Raw genomic sequence first — 26,534 nt, forward strand, 5'->3', positions numbered from 1 at the left:
CCGCCCACAGACCAATCTACCACCAAACGGGTGAAGTCTGGTGCTGTTTTCCAGGTTGACGGCAGACGTCCTCTCCAACAGGGCTTTACTGGTGTATTTCTTCTGGACACAAAACAAACAGCCCTCCTTGCAGAACTTTAAGCTGCTGGGTGGTAAACTCAGTGGAAACGGACCAAAAGAAGATGAATAGTTTTCACCACAGATGAGTTTAGGCCAGATGGATTCCTGTCCATTCAGTGATTGTATGATTGATGATGTCAATATTTACACACGAGTGTTTTAAGAGACGTTTGTGCAGGTTACATTTTGTTAAATTCCAGTTCAGTGTTTTGCCTAAAATGCTTTAAGCGTGAAAGCATAATATAACGTACAGTCTAACGTAGGTAACGGGGAGCAGGGTTATGGATATATTTTACATGCTTCCGTCATATTGGATCAAAGCAGCATCCGGCTGCAAGTGACTGAAGGATTTACGTTGCAGAAGGAATGTTGTTGCTTTTGTTCACAGACACTGACGCACTGACGTCTTACATTTAGTTTGTGACGCTTCGTTCGGCGTGTTCTGTTCTAATTGATTAGAACCGTTTTGGACCACGAGCTCACGGTACGAGGCTGCACGCTGTTTTATACCCAAATATGGGCTTTCATGTAGTTTACACCTAAAGAGAATGTTTTTATTCAGTGCATCATAAAAACAAGCCCCCGCTTGTTTGAACTCGTCTTTAGTTGTGCTGCATTGCTGGTGCCTTAGTCAGTAAAGCTGGTCCTGACCAGCCTGGTGGTTATCACTGTTAATGCGATCGGTCTTCTGGAGCAGTCTTTATCTCCTTTCTGAAGTGAAGTCTCTGAACTCTGATTTCTGATTGTTGGTCGAATGGACGGAGAAGAAAGCCGTTGTTGTTATAGACTGAGAGCAAACTAGAGGATTATTTTCAGGTGTTCAGAACAGTTCGAAGCAGTGATGGTTGAATCTCCATGATGTTCCAGCAGGAATTTGGGTTTTTATATGAGATGATTCTTCTACAAAGCAGCACTTACCTCCCAGTCTAAAAACTCCCAGGTTGAGATGAAAGAAACAGATGAACTGGTCAATGTCTCCATGATCTTCTCACACTTCACACGACGTTCTGCTGTTTGTCTTTATTGTCACGGTCGCATGTGAAACCTCCTAAACGTTTGATTTCTTGTTTGTTTGGTTTCTTTATTTTTGCCTCTAGGACTGAATCATTAAAGTTTAGGGGAAGCAGCAGCCTTTTTATGTGTTTGATTTATGTTATTTTATTGATAATATAAATCTGCCAACCCTTGGAAATAAAAATAAATTATGTAAAATAAAATAAAATAAATTATAAAATAAATATATATATATATTACAGCTACCACGAATTTAAAAGAGTGACTCACCTTGTCCAATAGACGATATTTAGCTTAGTGCATTTTGTTCCATATCCAACGTAATAAAATAAAAATAATAAAATATATATATTACAGCTGCCACGAACTTAAAACAGTGACTCACGTTGTCTAATAGACGATCTTCGGCTCAGTGCATTTTGTTCCATTATCCAACGGTAAATAATACAAATATTACAGCTTCCATGAATTTCTCAGAGTGGATCACGTGGTCCAATAGACGATCTTCTTCTCGGCGCTGACGTGCGGCGGTCCGTCACGTGACCCGAGAGGAATGCGAACAATGCAGCGGACTGTTCCAACTGTGAGCTGCTTTTTCTGCTCCAGAGTCTGAAGGGAAGAAGAAAATGGAGGCTCGTTTCATCACATCCACACGGTTCCTCCGTCTTCACCGAACTACAACCGACAAACGGGCTTAAAGAACACAAAGTCGTCTTTTTGAAACTGGGATTGGAACTCCTCCGGTCCTGACTTCTTCTTCTTCTTCTTCTTCATGGTGAGGTGAGACTTGTTAAGGGGGTGTCGAGGGGAGTGGTGGTCTGAACTTACTGCTGAGGAAAAAGTTCCGTCATGTGAGTGTGTGTGTGTGTGTTTTTGGGTGTTTTCTTTACGGTTAACGGGACTAAAATATAAAGCTCCGTTGTTTCGTGCACGAGGAATGCTCTCGTGTTGCAGAGGCAGTTTTGGGGGAAAAGTCCACGAGACGTTAAAACCCCCCACGAAAAGAGAAACAGGGTTTTCCAACGGTTCTCACCTCCAGGGGCTAAACACTACACAGACACCATTTTGTAACGGTTTTATTAAAAAACAGCCTTTTGTGGAAATAAACTTCTAATGAAGTCTGTTTTTATACTAATTTAAAATGAATGGCAGTTAATGTGGATGTTGCCATGTTTGTGCAGAAGACCCCTTTTAATGTAAGGGCCCCAGAACTCCATGTTAGGGACCACACAGTTAAAACACTGCTTTAAATGTGCTTTTATTTCAGAGTTTTAGTGGAGATTCTGCATAAAAGGAACATTTCTTACAGCACAACTCTTATCTATTAATACACACTTAATTCTTAATAACATGCTTGTTTTAACATACTCTAATTTGTTTGTTTGTTTACCATCATTTATTTCTAAGTATTCCTATTTTCTATTATTTAAATTGTCTCATACTATAACACTGTGTGTTGTTGGGCACTAATCAACAAGTGTAATTCCTCGTATGTGTAACGTATTTAGTCAATAAACTGTTTATTATTCTGATAACTTCACAGGTGACATGTGGTTTATTAAACAGGCTTTAAAGAGACATAAACAGCAATAACTTGACTTTATTCACTTGAAACATGTTGTATTTGGGCTGAAACGTGTAAATAATACCAGGATGTAAGTACACATGAAGTTTTTTTTAAAGCCTAAAGGCCTGCATATTTTGGCACTGATACAACCATGTGTTCCATTCAGGTGTACTACTACTACTACTACGACTACTACTACGACTACTACTAAGACGACTACATCTCTCTTTCTGTTTGACACACAGTTTATTTCTTTACTTTAATATTTTTTTAGTTCAGGTGTTTGGTTCTGTTAAGAACTCACCTGACAGGTTGTTATATTTAGACTATATGTATATATGTACACATGTACACACTATATATTACGATTGTAAACGGTATTACTACACAGAGGCTGTGGAGTTGCAGTCCAGCCGACGACACAGATGTTAACAGATGTTGTGTCTATTTAATCTGTGTGATGTGTTTATATTTTTACAGAACCAGGAACATAGAATAAAACAAAATACCAAATAATCCAACTCTGTGGTGTTAAATAATTTAGACTGTAGACTAACTTGTAGATTATACTTTAGTTTAACATTTGTCTTCTGTTAACATCACACAGAGAAAATATATATTATATATATATATATATATATATATATATATATATATATATATATATATAGTCTCATTCACGATGAACTCATTATTTATTCATGAGCACATCTCTGGTAAACACAAGAGATTTAAAGTTCCGCTGTTTATTAAACCAAAGAGTCATTTAAATAGAATCACGCTGGAATGTCTGGTCGACAGCCTTAAATGTTGCCAAATATTACCAAGATACCAGAGCTCACATATAACCATGTTATAGCCATGTCGTATTCGGAGAAAAACAAACAAACAATAATTAAATATACAGAACTGGAAACTGGAACTGTTTTGTTTCTCTGCAGGATTACAGAAAAACTAGCGTCGGTCGTGATTTTTATGAAACTTTGTGGACGAGTTTAGCACGAGACAAACTTCAACACTAAGTTTTAAAAGTAGTCACCAGAACTAAAACCTTATATTTTGAGTGGTCAAGATACTATGTAGTTATATGTTATCTTAATTATGACATAAAGGAATACAATCTCCTATTCGTACATGCAGCGTTGTCTGGTTCTGACTGTAACAGCAATATTTAAATGTCACCAATGCAACAAATATTTCATATTTATTACATATTCAAAAAGGACAAAACCCATAATATTGAGCCCTGGAGCCTTTAAACCGGACGTAATTCTTACAGCTTTGGTAGAATATACACACATGAATCTGAAAACGTCACATTTTTTACAGTTAAGTTGTCAAAACAAGTGGAACTATTTTGATCCACTTGCAGGTTAATCTACCCGAAAGACTTAAAGACCCTTAGTGACACATGAAGATGTGTTTTTATGAAGTTTGTTGTGTCTTTATGAATATTTTGAGCCTGTTGTCAGGTTGAGCGTGGTCCCATGTGGGGTCAGAGGTTAAGTTGAGTAGAGATACGGCTCCGGTATGTGTCTGGGGGGTTAAGTGTGGAGGTGTGTTTGTGAGTATGAGTTGTAGTTTTTATTTCTTGTAAACTTTAAGGAGGTGCATCATCCGCGTATCTTGTTTGTTTTTTGGTTTATTTTGGTTGGACCGTCCCATGATTCACTGCCGCTGTGAGTCGACTTGTAGTTACTTGTGGAATGGAATGCTCACTGGTCGGACACGGCGCCCGAAGCGTCGCAGGAATGGAGGCAAGAGATGCCAGAGACGGGGCAACACCACCCACCAACAACTTAAAACAAGACGTTTCCCTCTGCACGGTTCGATGTGTACACACAGTGAGGGCTGTGTGCTTCCTAGAAACAGCCCAAGGGAGGGAAGTCTGCCAGGAAGAGGGGGGGGGGGGTTCAAGGGCTTCTTATGGCTGCTTTGGTGTGACGGCCGTGATATGGTCGGGATTTGTTAATGATAAGAATTTATTTGTAACTTGGTAAATTAGTGCAAAACCACATAAAATAACCAAACCAGTGTTCATTGTAATAAAAAAAATTCCGATCTTTGGCATTACAGCAGACCAAAGTGCTCACTTTAAATTCCCATTTAAAAGCTTCATGTTATGACCCATCAAGTCACAGTTTTTACAACTTGGTTTGTCGGAGAAATCCCGTTTTTGGGCCGGAACAACCACGAGTAGAAGTAGAGAGAACGAGAACATGTCTTTCGTGCAGAATAACAGTTATGACGTGAATGTCCTGGTCTATTCTGAGGTCACGTCACGTCTTCAACCAGAGGAGTGTGAGCTACCTTTTGTTTTACGTGTGTAGAACATAGGCTTAACCTTCCTGGGTCACTTCTACATTCTTCAAGAAATAGATTCCTGGATGACCGATTATGACTCGATGCACAAAACTCAATAATCGGACGTTTTAAACTCTATTCTATAACGTTATGATCGCCTGAAACAAGTCGGTGACACCGGGATGTCCGTTACTTACTGCTGCCCCTGAACGCAACATAATACACGAAACTAAACACGAGCAGAGTTTTGGTGTTTGAGTATACCAGAGGGATTCATTTGAAGAGAAGTCTGTATTATTTATTTATAATAACAGCAGCTTGTTATGTCACATGACTCAGAACATGCTGACGTTGTTTTTACTACAAGGATGTATTTGTATTTCTTTTCTTGTTGGTTCTCAAGATAATGGAAGTAGATTCATCTGTTTTTTTTAAACAACAAATATGCATATATGTTTTCAAAATAGCAGATAGTCACATGAGTAAACTTAATTACGTATATATATGTTTTTGATGCATCGATTATCATTTTCATAATCCCATCGTAGCCGTCTGAATCGAGTCGTGAGGTACAAAGAGATTCCCATCCCTCATGTGAACTGTCCTGCGCTTACTTTTTATGATTAAAAACCCAAAATATGACATGAACCTTATACATGTCAGCCGTCTTATCCGTGCTCTGACTCCTTCTCTTCCGCCACAGGCGGTGACGACCGGCAGCATCATGGTTTGGCTCCGCGGGGCCCTCGTGACCGGCTGCATCTCCTGGAATAAGCTGGAACCAGAGCCTTGAAAAGACACAACATGGAACACCTGTAGTACCGCACCTTTACCTTCATCATCATCATCATCATCAGGAATCACAAAGAGCGACTCGGAGGAAGCTTCACTGTTTAGGGTTAGCAGCTAGAAGAGGATCTTTGTGTTTCCCCTCGAGAGGAGCACTGAGGCCATGAGGCCCAAGACTTTCCCAGCAGCCCCGTACGTGGGCAACACCCGCCAGAGGCTCCAGGAGATCAAGGAGGGGCTGAAGCAGCCGGCCAAGCTGGTGAGCCAGGCCCTGCACGGGGGGGGCAGCTCCCGGACCGATGGCGGCGGCAGAGGCGCCGACTGTAAGAGCGGGAAGGACGCCGCCAGCCGGCAGCAGCAGCAGCCCCGGCCCCCGCAGAAGTTCAACAACTACCAGAATGCACTGCGGGAAATCCGCAGGTCCCTCATGCCCTTCGCCAACGAGTCGGGCCCTTCCTCCGGGTCGGGACACCAGCCCGGCGCCGGGGAGGTGAACCGGCAGATGCTGCAGGAGCTGGTCAACGCCGGCTGTGACCAGGTGAGAGAGTGTGTGTGTGTGTGTGTGTGTGTGTGCTTGTACTCCTTTTGGTTCTGCTTATCGGTTCGGTTCCTTTAGAAAAGCCTCGTGAAGAAAGAAGCCTGGTATTAAATGCATCATAAAGAACTATTTCCTCACGTGAGGCTTTTTAATCCTCCGACATGTTCAGGGTACGTTCGGTAAAAACAGTTTCGGTAAAGTGCAGCATCCATCGTACATCCTGGTGCTCAGGACGGGACGATGAAGCTCAGTTTACACGCGTCGTTGTGAAGTCGTCGGGACGTAAACGCGCCAGAGAACTACAGGATCCCGGCCTGCGTGTCGTGTGCAAAAGGCTCTGGGGTTTGGTCGTGCAGCTCTGAATTTTTCAGACACGACTGTCACAAATATTCACTGATAAAAACACTTTCTGAAGTTTTGATGAGTTCGCCATTTTTTATCTTTTTATCCTAAGAGTCTCCTTTACTCTCACCGTTAATCAGGGGTCAGCCACAACGTTTTACATACAAAACCTGTTTTATTCTTCTCCCATATTTACAGCTTCGGTTGCGTTTTGCATGTTCTTCACACTGTGAAACGGCTTTGATGCATGACCCAAAAAACCATCCGATTTTTGTTTGTTTGTTTATTCGGACGTAAATAAAAACGACTTTCTAAACAAGTTTGAACTGAACACCTCCTCCATTAGATATCAGTAGTCATACTTAAAAAAGGAGATGAATGAGGATACTCTGCTTCAGCACTTTAGGATAAATCCTCCCTACAGGTTCATTTTAGACACCGAAGCGCCTCCGGTACATTTCAAACATCCGTCAAAGACGACAGAAGAAACTCAGACGGCCGGTCGGCCTCCATTGCTTCCACCGTTTGTGATGAATGGACCGGAGCGGAGCGAGTCGCTGCAGACAGGAAGTGAACATTCAATGGTCAGCAGGGTGGAACAGTTCCTCCTGCTGCAGGCGAGTCACCACCCAACATGTCGCCTGTCCTCCTCCTCTGGTTCTCCGTCGATTTGTTCCATGAAACCGGTAAATATCAAAGAATCCAATACTTTACACGACATCAGAATAATAATATATATATATATATATATATATCTGTCCTCTGATGTTAAAGTGTTGAATACACACCTCTTGACTCTTCTCTCATCACCTGTACACACACGTGATCCTTAGCCTCAGGCTTCAGGCCACCAAACTGAATATCTTATTGATTTTCAAACAGAATCCTCCTCTCAGTCTTCTCCGGCTGCAAATCACAGAGCAATGCTGCTCGTTACATAACGACCTCTTTCTTTCTTTGGCTTCTTTAAAGGGAGGAAATGTTTTGGAGGCGGGGAGCGAGGGTGTGGTGGGAGGAAACGAAGGGAAGGAAGGAAGGGAAGGAGGGGTGCATCCAGACCTAAAGTCACAGGCCTCTTACTGTACGTACAGGACACGTTTCTGTAACGATGAGGAAGGATCCTGTGCTTTCCTCTGATCACTGGAGGAGGAGGAGGAGGAGGAGGAGGAGGAGGAGGAGGAGGAGGAGGAGGAGGAGGAGGAGGAGGAGGAGGAGGAGGAGGAGGAGGAGGAGGAGGAGGAGGAGGAGGAGGAGGAGGAGGAGGAGGAGGAGGAGGAGGAGGAGGAGGAGGAGGAGGAGGAGGAGGAGGAGGAGGAGGAGGAGGAGGAGGAGGAGGAGGAGGAGGAGGAGGAGGAGGAGGAGGAGGAGGAGGAGGAGGAGGAGGAGGAGGAGGAGGAGGAGGAGGAGGAGTTTCTCTGTGTGGAAACAATGCAAAGACATCCTTCATATGAGTTTGATTTTCTCATGCTGGAGTGAGTTTCAGATTTGGGTCAAAGAGGCCGTATGTTTGACATCCCTGCTCTATATGAACCAGTCTCAGTGTAGTCCTGATCCTCTATGAACCGGTCTCAGTGTAGTCCTGGTCCTCTATGAACCGGTCTCAGTGTAGTCCTGGTCCTCTATGAACCAGTCTCAGTGTAGTCCTGATCCTCTATATGAACCAGTCTCAGTGTAGTCCTGATCCTCTATATCAGGGATTCCCAAAGTGGGGTGCGCGCACCCCTGGGGGTGCGCGAGCTGCCTCTAGGGGGTGCGCGAGAGGAAAAGTGTAATGGCGGTCTGATGGTGTAATAATATTAAATATTAGAAAAAAATGTAATTTTAATTTAAAAACTGTCAGGTGGGACATCTGAAGCTATCAGTCGTAAAAGAGGAGAGGGACAGAGAGAGAGAGAGGAATCGGAGGCGAGGGGAACGGAGAGGTGCAGCACAGACAAATGGGGAGCACATCGGCCCATCGCGGAGTCAAGGTGAAAAAGAGGAAACTAGAGTGAGCATCAGACTGGGAAAAAAAAGAGGAAATATGATGAAAAGTATCTGTGTCTGGGCTTCACTTGGATTGGCAACGCAGATTGCCCAAAGCCACAGTGCGTGGTGTGCAGTGAGGTTCTGGCTAACAGTCTGAAGCTCTTATTTACGTCGCCACCTGAACACCAAGCATGCCAGTGCAAGTCAAAAGCCCCTTACATTGTTTATATCGAAATTGGAGGAGTTACAAAACAGCCAAAACAACTGCAGTCTCATTCATGTGTTGGTCTATAAATGACGCACTACGGGCTTCATATCTGGTTACAGAACAGCGAGAAAGGGGCTACCGCACACAATCGCCGAAGATGTGTGCTTGCCAGCTGCCAGAGAGATGGTGGAATGTATGATTGGGGAGAAAGAAGCAAAAAAGTTGGACATGATCCCGGTGTCCAACAACACTGTGTCGCGCCGCATCGATGCTTTGTCCGAAGACATCCTGGCTACATTAGTCGCTCATTAATTGTAAATTAAATGTGATAATCTGCCTCTGAGCCTGTGCGTGTGTCCTCACATCCTGATTGCTCTTTAAAAGTGACGCCTTGTGTCACTGAAAGTTATTGAAACTTTGTTGCAGTGTTTCAGGGCGTTTTCACACCTTCAGTTCGTTTGCTTTGTTGCAGTTGCTCCTTTGTTCGGTTTGTGTTCACACTGCAACATTTAACAGCGGACTAAATCTTGTAAACAAATGCCACGCGCGAGCAAACTGTTCTCTCATTGGTCCGATTCTTATGCGGCTATGAAGGCTTAAAAGGCTCTGTTGCTTCTTTTTTTTTTTTTTTTATTAAGGGGGGGGGGGGGGGGGGTGCGCGAACCCAGTCGGGATGTAGAAGGGGGTGCGCGGCCTAAAATGTTTGGGAACCGCTGCTCTATATGAACCAGTCTCAGTGTAGTCCTGATCCTCTATGAACCAGTCGTCTCAGTGTAGTCCTGGTCCTCTATGAACCAGTCTCAGTGTAGTCCTGGTCCTCTATGAACCAGTCTCAGTGTAGTCCTGATCCTCTATATGAACCAGTCTCAGTGTAGTCCTGGTCCTCTATGAACCAGTCTCAGTGTAGTCCTGATCCTCTATGAACCAGTCTCAGTGTAGTCCTGGTCCTCTCTCAGACCTCCATCAGTACAGAGACCATCAGAGAGGAGATGGTCTGGTTCTATAGAGTTGTTCTTGATGCTCCATCCTACGTTTCCTGTAATGCAACCAGTTCAACATCTGCTTGTTTTTCATGTTGCATTATAAAAAGATTATAACGTATTATAATAATACTCAATGATCCTTGCAAAACATGTGAGTGCCCACCAGTTATGAAGTATTAAGATACTTGATCTGAAGTCATTAAAAAGTGCTTTGTAATACGTTCTGATTGATGAAGTTAAGTTCTTATAATATACAGAAGCTCCTCCTCCTCCTCCAGGGCGAACGTCGTGGTTCAGTGTGAGAGCTGGTGGAATTTAGCCAAACAGTTCGCCAGCCGCAGCCCGCCGCTCCACCTGCTGTCCAGCTCCGTCCAGAGGTCTCTGATGAAAGCTCTGGTGCTCGGAGGCTTCGCTCACATGGACTCTGACGCCAAGCAGCAGTACTTATGTGTGTGTGTGTGAGCGAACGAGAGAACACCTATAAGATACTGAAGATTGCTTGTGATGATGATTATCCTAAAGTTACTCGAGGAATGAGCTCGTGGCGTAAAGAACACAACTGTGAACGACGATGTGATAATAACTGAGGAGGCGTCTCGGCCTGAGTGAGGAGCGTTTCGGTTAAATGAACACAAGAAGAGGACCGATCGGCGTCGTTAAAGGAATGCTCCGCATTCTCCTCCCTCACATTTTTGCCGCTTCGTCTCCGGCGTGCATTTCACAGCAGCCGACCAACCGACATTTCTCACATAGATGACCTAGATAGCTGAGGGCCTCTACAGCGAGCCACCTGTTGGAGCCAAAGCATGGTGTGTGTGTGTGTGTGTGTGTGTGTGTGTGTGTGTGTGTGTGTGTGTGTGTGTGTGTGTGTGTGTGTGTGTGTGTGTGTGTGTGTGTGTGTGTGTGTGTGTGTGTGTGTGTGTGTGTGTGAGTGTGAGTGTGTGTGTGTGTGTGTGTGTGTGTGATGGAGGAGGCAAGTAATTCAACAATACAGAGTTTTACGTGAAGAATGAGGAGAACTCAATCAGCAGAGATCTTAAAGGGAAGTTGTGGAAGCTGCTTGTCCACTCCATTAACTTTGTGGGTTTTATGAGATACTTTCATCAGTATCTGTTGTGTATAATATGTATAATATCTACACCACTTCACCTTGTCGTTAGATGGGAAAGACGCTGTCTATGCCCTCTTTGAAGACTCTGAAGAGACTGAACTGTTTCTTAAAAGAATATTTTGATTGTACTTTTATTTCTATGAGTTCTTGTGTTTAGACACGAAGAAATTCAAAGTCATGGCTTCATTTGTTAAATGTAAATAAGGAGTTGTTCTAGTAAGGTACTGTGACTGTTTTGTTTCTCAGGAGATGGCGGTGCGGGCGCTGAAGCAGACAGGAAGTAGAAACATTGAAGCGGCTCTAGAGTACATCAGTAAAATGGGTTACCTCGACCCGCGCAATGAGCTCATTGTCCGCGTCATCAAGCAGACTTCACCAGGTATGAAACACTTTCTCTGCACTGTTCATATTTACTTCATGTGCTTATTGGTCCAGCTACTTGTTGCAGCAGAAGATAGATGTATTTAAAAAACACACAAAGAGTGCAAAGAGGATATTGGTTCATACACCTGCATTAATTCATAAACGATAGTAATGCTACATGTGAGTGAAGCAGCTGTAGATAAAGTACAACACCTGAAACAAGGAATACATGGACAGTACTACACAATTACTCTTTTAAGATGTTGTTCCTTGTTTTTTAGGAAAAGTGGTCATGCCAAACCCGATGGACCACCGGCCCCCGTTGGAGGCTCCAGGTGAGGCAGGTGTGATGCCTCAGTACCACCAGATGGGGGCTCCCATGTACGAGGGGCCCGGTGGATACGGCCCCGAGGGGGAGATTCCCAGACCTTACATGAGCGCTCCCCCCGTGATGAACTACATGATGCCTCCGTCTGGTGCGGTGCAGGGCCCGGCCATGGGAAACCCGATGGGTCGGCCCCCCAGCATGGGCGCCTATCCGCCGGTGATGGCTGCCCAGAGCAACCCGGCCAACGCCATGTACCCGCCGGGGGCCCAGCAGAAGGGCTACCCTTCTATGGAGCAGCACGGACCCATGATGAGCTACACCGTCCCCGGCCAGCCGCTGCAGCAGCTCCAGCCTCAGCCACCAGGGGGCCCCGTCCCAGGCCCCCACTACGACTACGGCCACGCCCGGCCGCACATGATGGAGCCGGCCGGCTACGGAGTCAAGAGGACCGCCTCCTTTCAGAACAAGATGGCGCCGCCCATGGGCCAGAGCGTTCCTGGAGGAGGAGGGTACCCGGCTAACCTGTACCTGCCGCCTCACTCCCACCCGCGCCAGGCCAGCCCCACCTCCCACCAGGTCCACATGATGTCCCGCTCTCCGGGCGACTTCTCCGACATGCCGCAGGGCTTGATGACGCCCTCCAGGGCCAGCCTCAACCTGGACCTGTACGAGCTCCACTGGGCAGGGCCTCCGGGAGCCGAAGGGGCGCCTCAAGCCAGGCAACCTCAGGGCCCCTTCAGGGGAGAGGTGCGTGTGCCCAGCAGAACCAACTCCTTCAACAGTCGCTCCGCGGGGCCCAGTGGCGTCCGGCCTGTGATGGCTGCTCCGCCGCCCACAGCTGGTAAACAGGACCCCTCCCTGGGCCCTCCGAACACCATCACGGCCGTGACGTCCCCGCCCATCCAACAGCCGGTCAAGAGCATCCGCGTGATGAGGCCGGAGCCCAAGACGGCCGTGGGGCCGTGTCACCCCAGCTGGATGGCGGCTCAGGCCCAGGACGGCACGGAGCCTCTGGCCTACATGCCGGAGGAGACCTACTCCCATGAGCCGGCGCAGGAGCAGCGCTGCCCGCCGCCGCCTTACCCCAAAAACCTGCTCGTGGAGGAAGGAGCCGGGGTCGTGTGCGGAGCCCAGGATCTCGGCTCAGCGGCCAGAAGCAGCGGCGGGAGCGCAAAGGCCGAGGAGAGCCAGCAGGTGAAGGAGAAGACGAAGACGGGCAAAGGAGAGAAGACGGTGAAGGACAAGAAGCAGATCCAGACATCGCCCGTTCCCGTGAGGAAGAACGGACGAGACGAGGAGAAGAGGGAGTCGCGCATCAAGACCTACTCGCCCTTCGCTTTCAAGTTCTACATGGAGCAGCACATAGAGAACGTGATGAAGACTCACCAGCAGAAACTGAACCGCAGGCTTCAGCTGGAGCAAGAGATGTCCAAGGTGAGACGACGCTGATGTTTGAGTCTCAAGTGTCTTCATTAATGAACGTAACCTCTGTGTTTTGATGCCCTGCATGTCCTCAAATAACTTTTGTCACAGAGGAAGAAAGAAAAAATATGTTTGTTAAGAAATGACTCAAACCAATAGCAGACAATCAATCAATCAATCGTCGCATCTCTAATGTGCAATTATGTCCAGAGATGATATTCCACAAGATGTGGAGACTTGATGTTCATGTAAATCGTGTTTGTGGGTCGAGATGTACGTCAGTTTGGGTTTGTTTCAGTATATTTCAGTGAAATCTAAACATTAACAGACTATCTCATTATTTAAATTTAAAACCAACAGAATGTAGCCTTTCTTATCAGATTAAATGTTATGTGATCAGAACATCCAGGCTCCCTCATGTGGCTCAAACGTGTACTGCAGATATAAATGTTAAATTAAAGACTAATTCTACTCATTTATTTGGCGACCCGAATAAACCTCTCCTGTGACCCTCTTGTAGGTCTCGACCCAGTGGTTGCTCAACGACAGTAGAAAACAAATACTTAGTGACTATTTTAATTAAAGCAGCTCAATCAACATTCTATAAATGAAATGATGAAAATGCAGGAAATTGTTCACTGTGAAGATTATTCTTAACTTTGGGTCTCTGGACGTTGACCTTCGCAGCGCATTGAAAGCCAATATCTGTCTTTAAGTTGACGATCGATAAAGAAAACTCACCGACGTACTTTGTGAACGGTCAGTAATGTATTCGTAATGTGAATTTAGTGGGCTGAAACCTGAAACGCTGCTTACATGTGATGTCCAAGAGGTTGTCATCCGGAGGATTCTCCCTCAGGACTTCAGTCTGAGACACGGACTCTTGTGTTTAATTCTCCCGAGTCGTGACTTTGGCTTCTGCCCTTTGACCTGCTTTAAAGTGGTCGAAAGGCTTTCTTTAGAGAAAGCGCCGCGGATAGTTCTGTAACAGGAACAGTTCAAACTGACAGCGACGCTCAGGGTCACATACTTGTGTTCTGTCCCAGGCCGGCCTGTCTGAAGCAGAGCAGGAGCAGATGAGGAAGATGCTGAACCAGAAGGAGTCCAACTACAACCGGCTACGCCGAGCCAAGATGGACAAGTCCATGTTTGTCAAGATCAAGACGTTGGGCATCGGGGCCTTCGGTGAAGTGTGTCTCACGCGTAAAGTGGACCTGGGAGCTCTTTATGCCATGAAAACACTGCGCAAGAAGGACGTCCTCAACCGCAACCAGGTGAGCTCGTTCACGGGTCACGCGTGAAGAAGTTTGTCCCAGTTACATAGAGAACTGCACCTTTTTACCATGTGTGTTCTAGGGGTGTAGATGTGTTCATGGTTCAGTACCTCGGTTTTAGGGTCACGGTTCGGCAAGTACCTGAATCTTTGGGTCGCGGTATGTTATGTACCTCGTTTTTGAGGTACGCGCGTCAGACCCTTTTTGGGTCATGGTTCGGTACCTACCTCGGTTTTTGGGTCGAGTTTCAGCACATATTTAAATTTCTGGTTCACAGTTTGGGACGTTCTTCTGTTTTTAGGTCACAGTACGGTACGTACCTCGGTTTTAGGGTCACGGTAAATGTTTGGAGTGTATCCACGGATGAACGGGTTAAACTGTCAGCGTCTAGTTAACCGGGCTAAACCTACTAGTGTGCTACAGCTGACCACTAGTGTGCTACAGCTGACCACTAGTGTGCTGCCAAAACTCTGCAGGTGAAACTTGCGCTCCAGAATTCCTGAACGGAACGTCTTGCACAGAACGGTTTAAAACAAATACATCGTTACATTGTATTCGTATTAAACGTTGCACTCGGTCTGGTGCAGGTGGCCCACGTGAAAGCGGAGCGCGACATCCTGGCGGAGGCCGACAACGAGTGGGTGGTGCGTCTCTACTACTCCTTCCAGGACCGCGACAGCCTCTACTTCGTCATGGACTACATCCCCGGCGGAGACATGATGAGCCTGCTCATCCGGATGGGCGTCTTCCCCGAGCCTCTGGCGCGCTTCTACGTGGCGGAGCTGACGCTGGCCATCGAGAGCGTCCACAAGATGGGCTTCATCCACCGCGACATCAAGCCCGACAACATCCTCATCGACCTGGACGGACACATCAAGCTGACGGACTTCGGCCTGTGCACGGGCTTCCGCTGGACGCACAACTCCAAGTACTACCAGAAGGGTGAGGCGGTTTGATCAATATCTGAGAAGGTATAACATGTAATATTCTCTTCCATCACAGTTGTACCTACTTCTTACTCATTTATCTCGACTGGAGAGTCATGTTTCAGACACTATGAAAGAGAGAGGCTGTGTGTTCTCAATCAGAAAGGTGTCGGGTGCTTCTGGAGACCTTTTCTTCCCGTCCAGCTCACCCAGACGTGTGTTTCTTCCTGACATTGTCCCCCTCTTCTTCTGCCTCCAGGGAGCCACGTGAGACAGGACAGCATGGAGCCCAGTGACTTCTGGGACGACGTGTCCAACTGTCGCTGCGGCGACCGGCTGATGTCGCTGGAGCAGAGCGCCAACCGGCAGCACCAGCGCTGCCTCGCTCACTCTCTGGTGGGAACGCCCAACTACATCGCACCCGAGGTGCTGCTGCGCAAAGGTGGGGCGAGATTCAGCCGAGACGGTGTCTGTCGGCTGGAGTTTAGACTCGAAGGCAGCCAATCGGGAGCCGGTTTCACAGTGTCGCTGCTTTTATTCGCTCCTGTTGGTATCAGAGCGCGGAGATGAAGCTAGAAGATGGACCTGCAGGATTTCAATGTTCTGTGAAAGGTTTACTGTTGAGACAGGAACTGATTTCGTGGTTTTTCTTTGCATTTGCCACCTGATCATTTCAGACATTGTGGTACATAGTGGTTTGTTTGATTTAGCCAAGTTTCTTTACTTTGAAATTTTGAATTTTAAAGTTAAGCAAACAAGGTTAAAAAAAAAGGTTTACTCGTTTTTTATTTTTATTTTAGGCATTTAGTTCAGTTTAATATTATCCTGAATACCCGGGGTTCTCTCCATTTGTAACTTCTGGTTGTTAAAAAAAATAGAAAAAATAAACTGGGCTGTAAATATGTTTTAAAACACTGTACACACCACTGTATATAAATAAAATACTCTGCTTACCCTGATCCATCTATATGGTTGAGGTTTAATTGAAGCATTTGGCAGTCTGCCTCCACTAGATGGCGCCCTGAAGCCAGCACTGTGTGAGAATAACTGCTTTATTACATTAGAGTAAGAAAGATTCTGTGAAAGTTATGTTCTTGTGAATCAGACATCAGTGTAACAACTTCTACCCTGCAGTACTCGTGCAGTAGAGTTCATCAATATTTGCACTCATTTGTTGTAAATTAAAAATAAGACATTAACTTTAATGTTTAAGAGCAGACGGGGAGCTTTAATTTGAGAGAACAGTAGAAACTGTATGCCGGGTTTTTGTCTTCTGTTTCATTCTATGCAAGTGCTCATGATGGAGGATTTGTGCTGACTGGTGTGTTGTTGTGCAGGTTACACCCAGCTGTGTGACTGGTGGAGCGTTGGAGTGATCCTGTTTGAGATGCTGGTGGGACAGCCGCCCTTCCTGGCCTCCACGCCCACCGAGACTCAGATTAAGGTCAGTGAAGAAGAACGACATGCCTGCTTTGATTTAGAATGATGGATACTTTGCCTGTTTGTATGATTGTGACATGTTTCTTTAAGACTGACCTGAGAACAGTCGGTGAGCTGTGGTGACCTCTTTGTGTGTCTGCAGGTCATTAACTGGGAGAGCACGCTGCAGGTTCCCGCTCAGGTCAAACTGAGCCCCGAGGCCGTCGACATCATTGGCCGTCTCTGCTGCTCCGCGGAGGACCGCCTGGGAGCCAACGGCGCCGGCGAGATCAAGGCCCACCCGTTCTTCGCCCAGGTGGACTTCTCCAGCAACCTGCGGCAGCAGCCGGCGCCCTACCGGCCCAAGATCACCCACCCGATGGACACGTCCAACTTCGACCCCGTGGAGGATGAGGGCGTCCCCGGGGCCTGGAGCGACAGCGGCGACAGCACCCGGGCGCTGGACACGCTCTGCTCACCGCACGGGAAGCACCCGGAGCACGCCTTCTACGAGTTCACCTTCCGCAGGTTCTTCGACGACAACGGATGCCCCTTCCGCTACCCGAAACCGCTCGAGGCCAGCGCCGGCCCGGACCAGGTGGACGGGGAACACGATGACGAAGAAGAAGAAGAGGATGACGACGATGAAGAGGAGGAGGGCGAGCAGGGGGAGGGGTGTGAGCCGGTGTACGTGTAGAGCCGCAGACTGAGCGGCGTGCGACTATCACAGGTGTTCTTGAGTTGGACTGATGAACGTTGCCCCCCCTCCCCCTTTGTGGAATCTATAGCGCGTCCACAAACCTCCTCTGATCCGGGACCAAGAGACCACGTTCTGTGTGAGACTGACTGCAGACGAGGGTGAAGAAGAGCCAAACCGTTCCGGTTGAAGGAGTATTTGTTGGGAACGTAAGATTGTTGTCTGGTCCCATTCCTTTTCCGAACCTTCGTGTCTTAAACGGACGACTGGAGCACTGATCTTCTGACCGGAGTGGAACTCGATTTCACTCGTGGATTCCGCAGGAAGAGGAGGAGACTGAACGAGCGACACGCCTCTTTTCACGGCTGCTGCAAAAATAAGCTACAAAGACACTTTGCATGCACGTGCACACACACTCACGTATTCAGTCATACAGGGTTTGGGGGGGGGGGGGGGGGGGGCGTCTCTGCAGGTTAAATTTCAGCGTCCATGTTTCAAGAAGTTTGCTCGACGAACAAATTCTCCTGAGGAATAGTTCTTTGTGGCGTGAGAGAGAACGCGTCGCTTTGTTTTGGCAGCATAAAAACCAAAAATAATCAAAAGAACCTTTTTATATCCTCAGCTGCCTCATTTTGTGCCGACTATTCAGTGGAACCTCGTCGCTGTTACAAATATTCTGCTCAAGATCAGCCTCAATACAGGAAGTCACGATTAAATACACTAACATGTGCTTAAAAGGCAATAATACAAGAAAGGTTCGAAATGAAGAGAAGCAGCAGATTAAAAACCTTGTTTTATAAAACGCTTCCTGTTACTGATCCTTTATTATAACCATTTCAAATCCTACAAAAAGGAGTCCGGGTGAGGCTCTTGATTCTGTTTTTATTGGGATCAAAGTAGTGTTTATTGAGCCCGACATGCGCTGAATCTCCCATTATCAATCACAGGAACAATTGCATCAAGAAAGCAAGAAAATAAATGTTCTTACGTTGAAGTTCTACTTCTTGAGAACTCATTTTGTTTTTAAGAAGAGAACCGACGAACGGAGCGAAACCTTATTTAATAAGATGAGTAAAGAGGAACCAGAACCCCGTCGGGTCGGATGGTGCTGAGTTGGTTTCTGACTGAGAATCAAAGCTCCAACACACACACACACACACACACACACACACACACACACCAAGATGCACAATTTTACAGCTATTTTGCAAAGATGAGTTGTAACTGAAGCGGCCTCGTCTTCATCGTCTGGAGGCAGTCATGACAAAAGTTCTTGTGATAGTTTGACTACGTGCAATACAAAAAAAATATACATTAAATATAGTTTTATAAACACTTAATATCTTGTTTTGAACGTGGTTTTTTTTCGTACTGAAATGTACAAATATATTGGTTTATTTATATATATATATATATATATATATATATATATATATTCTTTTTTTTTCCAGTTACAACATGCTGCTTATTATTGTGGTTAATATTATTTACATTATTGTCATTATATTCCCTGTTTTTCCTTTTGTTGTGGCTTAAACGTGTTTCTTTGTGAGTGTGTTGGGCGTTGAAAGTAATGTGCCTTTAAGGAGACCATGGTGAGGATGATGGTGAGGAGGATGATGATGAAGATGATCAGTGGTAGAGCATGGATGGTTGAGACTCTTCACCTCCTGCGGGCCGGGCTGGTCCTGGACGCTGGAGAGGAAGAGGAGGAAATAGAAGGAAGGTCTTTCTCTATTGTAAAATGGTTGAACAAAGGGTTATTGTGTGGTGCATTGTCTTTATTTATCCCAAATGACCACATGTTTGAGTGTTGTGTCACGTTTGTCACCTTGTTGCTTATTGACAATCAATAACTGAACACCAAACTGTTCCAACAGTATTCTGAGTTTAAAGTGATTCTCTGATGCAGACGGAGAAACGTGAGGATCTGATTTGTTACAGAATATTTTTTTATTTTATTTTGCCTGACAATGTATTGAGTTTGTTTTTCTGTAAATGTGCCTTTTGTTCTAAAGCGAGCAGCAACATCTTAAAATCTTGTTTTCATCATCTACAGACCTCTTTTAGCTGTTTTTAATATTTATCTGAGGAAGTTGTTCCACATCCACACCGGCTTTGTTTACACCAACAACCATCTTATTCTAGTCAAGTTCTTAATCGAAACTTTATTTAAGCCTGAAGAGATCATCCAGGTTTCCCTCATTCCTCATAAAGATTTAAATAAGTTAATTTAATCTTCAGATCTTTAAAACTGAGTTTCTCCACAAAGATTCACTCAAAAGCACCTTTTTCAATCTTGTTTATTTTCAAACAGAGATCTGCTTATAGGTTTCATGGAAATAATAATTCATCATTAAAATAAAACGATAATAGATAAAATAAATCTTTGTCGACTATATAGTTGCATTGATGGATTTGTTCGCATGGATGCAAAAAAAAAAAAAAAAACATGCAATCTCGACACATTTGTATGTTGTTTATGTGTTTTAAAGGCTAATAAACCATCATCCGGCGTGTCAACAAAGCCGCTGTTGCCCGTGAGCTTCCTGGATAAACCTGTCTGCTCCAGAGCAGGATCCATTGTGGGTGAAGTGCCTTGCTCAAGGGCTCCATGGTTGAGATTAAGGCAGACTGACGTGACTCTTCCCCATCAGGGTTTTCTCTCAGACCGTTTCTTTAAAAACAAAGCTTTAAAACGAGAACGTGATGCGTTTCCTGTTTCTACGGTTTGACCGACAATCTTCACCGACATAATCTCTGGTTTCTTCTCATTACTCGTGTACTCGTGTGCACACTTGTTTTCTTTTTCATTTTGTATTTCTACTCTGAGGAGCCTCTTGTCGTCTCCTTGATGTACGATACAACTCTGTTACTCTTGAATTTATATTTATACAGATATACATATTTTTTCTATCTTTTATCCCCCCCCCCCCCTTAAACCACCATGTCTATGCAGTATTATCGATGATGTAATGTGGACGGCTCGCTCTGCTTTTTACATTCATGTATGAACTGAGAACTTGTAGAAATGCTTTCACATCCTCGTGTGTAAAATGTATAAATTAAATTAACCAGCTTGGACTCGTGCTTTTATTTCACTGCGTTGAAGGCGTCTGTGTTTGTCTTCCGGATCATTTTTAACTGTTATATTTAGATTAACTGATATTAAATTTGATCCTTTTTACACACTTTTGGTAAAATTGAGCTCATATAAAAAAATCTTTTTTCTATTTTAATTAAGTGTAATTTATACAACGCAGAATTTAATTTCTGTGTCATGACTGACAAGATGTAAATAAAAATGAATAAAAACGATTAATAAATAAGGAATGAGAGCGATCACAGATTGATAATAAATAATTACACGAACAGTGGAAGATTAACTAATTTGATATTTCATAACTCTGTCTCCACGTTAGAAGTTGACGGGCTGAACTCCGATTCGAACCCCGCCTGGGTACCAAGCCGCGCTGTAATCCCACAATGCAGAGCGCGCATGGCGCGTCATTGGAGAGGGACGAAGATGATGGCGGCGGTCGGTGCACCAGAAGTGATCACACAGTTGGAAAGCGCTGCCAAAGTTTTAATGGTGAGATATTTCACGTATTTTGTCGCCATGATGGCGTCGGGTGGGACGTTTGTTTTGACTTCGTGTCGCGTGGAGTTTAACGGTCGGAGGCTCGAGACTACTCCCAAGTTTCTTTTCATAATGTGTTCGGATTTACCGGAGAAACGGTGTCTGAGCGATGCGTGGCGCCTTCTCCCCTTTCCTCCCTCCTTACTGTCTCCTCATCCCGCATAAAACCCCAAATAGTCCCCCCATTTTGTCTTCCGCCTTTCCTAAAAACCCACCGTCATCACCACAGTAACAACACATCACGCTCTCAACGTGGCTCCAGAAACTTCAGCGGCTCGCGCTCAGCCGTTAAGTTTTGATTTGGAGCTGTTGAGCTCGCGCTCAGCCGTTAAGTTTTGGTTCCACTCTGTGTGGAGCTCGCGCTCAGCCGTTAGGTGTTGATTCACAGCCGGTTGTAGCTATAGCTCATTATGTACCTCCTATACAAACACCATCTTTACGTCCAAGGGTTGCCTCGCTCTCTCTCCCTCCTCTCACAGCCTCCATTGGAGTAAATAACTGACCACTCTCGGCTAAGAGCAAGTGGCTAACCATGTGTGCATGTCACGACTCTCTGTGATACATTAGCTAGCTACAGCATCGTCCTTTCTGCCATTTAGCTTTCCCCTTGTGCGTTTTATATTTTAACTGCCTCTGTTTTTAAATATAATCAGAGTCTGTTGTAGTAGCTTCACGTGATGTGTTTCTACCTTCATGTTAGCCAGCAGGTGTCTCGTGAATAGACTGTTAGCATGGCTGTAACGTTAGGTGTTGTCGATCACAATATATAACTACCGTGTGTTTTAATGTCTGGGTTAACATGGAATACATACAAGAGGGATTTGACATACATGTGAAGTTGTCTCTTGAGTGTAGTTTATACACAATAATGTACAGGAAGATGGAGGTAGACATACAGCTGTAAACAAGGTAAACAAAGCTGAGCAGAGAGGTAAACATGAACTAGTATGTACACACACTATAGGTCTATGTGTTGTTGGTCATTGCTGCTTTTTATGTATACAAGTGGCCTGTAGGTTGTAAACAAACACAAATAGTGCAAAGGAATAACTATTAAATGGGTAAAATAGTAATATACTGTACATTCATATACATGAATTGGATGGTTATATACAGTATGTGCATATTTACGTGTTTATATACATTACATTACAGTCATTTAGCAGATGCTAACACATCGACATGCGACTAGCAGAGCCGGAGCCGAGGATCGAACCGCCGATCCTCTGATTGAAGGACGGCCCGGCCCTGCTATCCACTTAGCCATGTTATGTTATGGCGCGTCCACATTTTACAGCACTTTCTTTGACTAAACGTACTGTTTTCTTGGACAAGTTACATGATGTAATGTCTTATTATGTCTGTAAGTTTATTAGTGCACGTTTAATGTTTGACCGTGGCTTACTGGGTAGAGAGGGTTGTCCGCCAACCGAAAGGTCACCGGTTCGATCCTCGGCTGCACCGTGTCCTGTGTCGAAGTGTCCCTGAGCAAGACACTGTACCCCTAACTGCTCCCCGGGTGCCTGTCATTGGCAGCCCACTGCTCCCTACATATACAGGGATGGGTCAAATGCAGAGAATAATTTCCCCACTGTGGGACTAATAAAGGAATGTTTCTTCTTCTTCTTCTTAAACCATCTGATTGAATAAAATATCATTCCCACAAACTAAATCTTAAAAATCACAAATATAAAAAATGAGAAGCCAGAAAATGATAGAACTAAACCGAGTGTAAAAGATGCAGTTGTTTGTGTGTTTTGTTTGCAGGCACCGCCGTCCATGGTCAGCACAGAACAGAGGCAGCATGCTGAACACATATTCCTCTCCTTCAGGAAGTCCAAGTCCCCTTTTGCCATCTGCAAGCACATCTTAGGTAACTATTGATGTCGTCATTTAAGCCATAATTACAATCCTTTAAATGTTTGTTTACATAATGCCACTCTTATGGGGGGGAAAAACCCCACAAATATATGTAAATGTCCTGCACTAAATGCTAAAGGGTTAGATCTATAAACACAACATCTAAATGCACAAAGCAATGAATTTAACCCCCCCCCCCCCCCACCCACAGAGACCAGTAAGGTGGACTATGTGCTGTTCCAGGCAGCCACGGCCGTCATGGAGGCCGTGGTGCGTGAGTGGATCCTGCTGGAGAAGACCAGCATCGAGTCTCTCCGGGCATTCCTCCTCACTTACGTCCTGCAGAGACCCAAGTAAGAAAGGGGGAGGGGCATAAGTACACTTGAGAGTGTGAAAGGTGTGAGGTTTATAATGACTTCATATTATGGGAAGTCGAAGCTGACACTCATAATGATCTGTTTCTTCTTGTGTCCACTGGTTAAAAACACCATAGAAGAAGAGACGGGTCACAGAGTCTCTGCAGTGACGGGTTAACAAAACTGTTCAACAAACAAACGAGCGAGAGGGATTTATGTTTATTATTGTTTGAGTAGACGAACACAAAAATGTAACTTTTCCACCTGATACAGGCCAAAGACAAGAAGCTGCAGCTGTGATTGAAGCCTCAGACACAACAATTAGTAACAATTAGTAACATTTAGTAACAGTAGACCAGCAACTCAAGTGTTCTGAGAGGTAGAATCACTGTTTTTATGAATGGAGTCTGGTGTGTTTGTAGAGATCATAGATGACTGCTTCAGTCCCCTCAGAAAGGTCTGTGTGACATCAAGGTAAAGAGGTGAAAACATTCTGATATTGATTCTTTTAGGAGTAAAATACGTCTACAGCAGAACATTACTTTGCTCCATCTGCTGTAGCAAGACACTGACTAACATCAAACTATCCCATAATAAGCAGCCCCCCCCCCGTCTCCCTCCAGCCTCCAGAAGTACGTCCGTGAGCAGATCCTTCTGGCCGTGGCGGTCATCGTGAAGAGAGGCTCTCTGGACAAAAGCATCAACTGTAAAAGCGTCTTTCACGAGGTCGGACAGCTCATCAGCAGCGGGAACACCACCGTGGTGAGAGAGACGTGTATCAGAGCACAATGTGATCGATTACATGTTACAATAAAACAAATGACCCATCGCTCTTTATTTATACATCGTTTAAATATCCTCCTTAATGTCAAAGCTCAGCACAGGAGCATGAAGTTCTTAATGATGTTTATGAGCGGCAGAAGTACCTCTACACAAGTACTTAAATACTGATTTTAGGTACTAGTTTTATTATTTGTGTATTTATTTTTTCTACTTTATTGCAATCCAGAAGGAAATATTTAGCTTTCCTTTTTTTTGTAAATCTACGTGAACAGGCGTTTGTGTCAAAGCTGCTCTATTACAACAAAGCAGATGTCTCCTCCTCATCCAGTAGGGGGCAGTGTTTGATCTGTTTACTGAAGAGAACTAGAACAGTGCTACTGTGAGTCAGTGGAGGGCTGAGAGATGCCCAACAACCAGACATTATTTACTTTTTAACGTTTTTCTTATTACCTTCATTCTTTTTTTAATTTACTCCCTTTCCTAATTACTCCCTTTCTTTTCTTTCCTATTTACTTGATTTCTTTTACTTTACTAATATACTTTCATTCCTCTCTCTCTTTTTATTTACTTACTTGCTGTCTTAGTTGCTTAATCACTTCCTTACTTGTTCCCAAGATATGTTTCGGCCTCCAGTTGCTTATACGACACACTAAAATCCCTGACGCACACATCACTGGTTACTAGTTCATCTCTAATGGCTTGTGAGTAGCACATGTAGCTCCTGTTGCATGATAATAATGATGTCTATAAACCTTTATCCTTTTCAGGATGAGCTCTGCTCTTCCACCAACTGTTTCATGATAGTTAATAGTTCCTGTGATCAGGTTGTGAGAGTTGTAATTCAAAATAATGGATTTCGAAAATATATCTATATCGTCTCCCAATTCCATACAGTACACAGTACACAATATACTCAAGTGTACTTTTATCCTCGCAAAAGAAACCAAATGTTCCAAAGATGTTTGAGAGCTTCACTCAGCTTTTCTCTCCAACAAAACCACAACTTGGTTTAATGTTTGCAGCTGCTCCGTTTACTTTATGTGCTGCAAGAAATCAAGCTGCATAATGACTTAATTGTTTTTCGGTAAATTCACTTTTGATTTTGTTGTTTTTCCAGCGCGACCGACTAGTAGGACTTTAGTGCAAACGCTGTTCTTGTTTCTCTATTTCGTGCCTCTATTTCGAGCCCCGCCCTAAAGCATCCCCTGCTTTATGGTCTGTGTGACTCTAAATGGACCATAATGTACTAAATGAACATCATGCTGTATTGAAGAAGACTTGAAACTAGAGATTGAGACATAAACTCATGTTTACAATGTTTACTGAGGGAATAAATCAAGAGAGAAGTAGAGTCATTTTCTATAGACTTCTATACAACCAGAGGAGTCGCCCCCTGGTAGCAGCAGCAACCTGTCAATCACAGCCCGGGCGAGGAAAGGAACCAAGGATGTACAAACTGAGTAATGAGAAGTCTTCCTCCGTGAGCCTCCTTCGCTCCCTCAGTGTAACTCCCCGTGTAACCTCTGACCTCTGTGTGATCACTCTGTGCTGCAGCAAACGCTGGCCTGCTCCATCCTGACCGCTCTGCTCAGCGAGTTCTCCAGCTCCAGTAAGACCAGCAGCATCGGCCTCAGCATGGAGTTCCACGGCAGCTGCAAGCGTCTCTTCCAGGTTTGCCCTCTCACCTCACCTCCTGTCACGTAGTTTCACGTTTGAATGCTTTGGTTCCTCAGTTAATTCTCCTCCTTCTCCTCCAGGAGGACGGCCTGCTGCAGATCTTCATGTTGACCATGGAGGTGCTGCAGGAGTTCAGCCGCAGAGAAAACCTCAACGCCCAGATGTCGTCCGTCTTCCAGCGCTACCTGGCTTTGGCCAACCAGGTGCTCTGCTGGAACTTCCTGCCACCCAATCATATCCTTTCTTTGTCCGAGGCTGACGGGGAGTCGTAACACCTGGACAGGTCAGGATGATATATATATATTTAACGTTTTTTTACTCGTGATTGGATACCTACATGTGCAGTTTCTGGGTTTCCATTTCACATTTTTTGTTCTAAAAAATATATTTGACAGAGTAATTACTCCTAGTTGGGCACAGGATATAATCGTAAAACTCAGATAATCCCAGTAGTTCTGAAGTTAGTAGTTTTAGCCATCGACTCTCATTGGTTTGAGATTTTATTCATAAATTGAACTGCTGAAATCTGCCAACATGACGCTGAAGCAACAAAGGCAGACAGATTTTCCAACCGCATTATCCAAACAAGGATTTATAATTTATCATTGCATTTATGATAAAACAATGAAGAACAAGGACAAATAAATATAATTAAAACAGCAGAATGAGACGAGATAGAACTTGTTAGAACGTCCTCGAAATTGTAGTGTTTTGTGTGTTTGTCCACGTATTTAATAATATTAATTAATGTTATTTATATCACTGAATTCATGCATGAAATACAAACACAAGGTGCTCAACATAGAAGATACTCATAACATTTATGATAAACAAAGGAAAAAATC

The 26,534-nt window shown here is 44.7% G+C and overlaps 2 protein-coding genes across 3 annotated transcripts in view; both read left to right on the top strand.

Moving 5' to 3' along the window:
• The first annotated feature begins 1,754 nt into the window (after nucleotides 1–1,754).
• lats2 (large tumor suppressor kinase 2) lies at nucleotides 1,755–17,805 on the top strand. 2 transcript variants are annotated; one of them, XM_079277301.1, is made up of 9 exons: nucleotides 1,755–1,914; nucleotides 5,709–6,332; nucleotides 11,191–11,323; nucleotides 11,589–13,069; nucleotides 14,104–14,331; nucleotides 14,919–15,273; nucleotides 15,517–15,699; nucleotides 16,595–16,701; nucleotides 16,840–17,805. In XM_079277301.1, the coding sequence occupies exons 2-9, from the start codon at nucleotides 5,958–5,960 to the stop codon at nucleotides 17,371–17,373; spliced, it is 3,396 nt and encodes a 1,131-aa protein (XP_079133427.1). In that variant the 5' UTR covers nucleotides 1,755–1,914; nucleotides 5,709–5,957; the 3' UTR covers nucleotides 17,374–17,805. The 2 variants fall into 2 exon arrangements, with proteins under 2 accessions (XP_079133427.1, XP_079133428.1); XM_079277302.1 differs by having other exon boundaries at nucleotides 1,755–1,909.
• Nucleotides 17,806–20,872: 3,067 nt separating this feature from the next.
• Nucleotides 20,873–26,534, top strand: part of xpo4 (exportin 4) — a gene marked incomplete at its 5' end in the record, with an annotated part of 43,861 nt that continues 38,199 nt past the window's right edge. The window contains 6 exons of the mRNA XM_079277472.1: nucleotides 20,873–20,965; nucleotides 22,781–22,886; nucleotides 23,085–23,226; nucleotides 23,853–23,991; nucleotides 25,567–25,683; nucleotides 25,770–25,922. Of these exons, the coding sequence (XP_079133598.1) occupies nucleotides 20,873–20,965; nucleotides 22,781–22,886; nucleotides 23,085–23,226; nucleotides 23,853–23,991; nucleotides 25,567–25,683; nucleotides 25,770–25,922 (750 nt within the window). The remainder of the gene's footprint in view (nucleotides 20,966–22,780; nucleotides 22,887–23,084; nucleotides 23,227–23,852; nucleotides 23,992–25,566; nucleotides 25,684–25,769; nucleotides 25,923–26,534) is intronic.

Source organism: Melanostigma gelatinosum (assembly GCF_949748355.1).
Source record: "Melanostigma gelatinosum genome assembly, chromosome: 10".
Lineage (NCBI taxonomy): Eukaryota > Metazoa > Chordata > Actinopteri > Perciformes > Zoarcidae > Melanostigma > Melanostigma gelatinosum.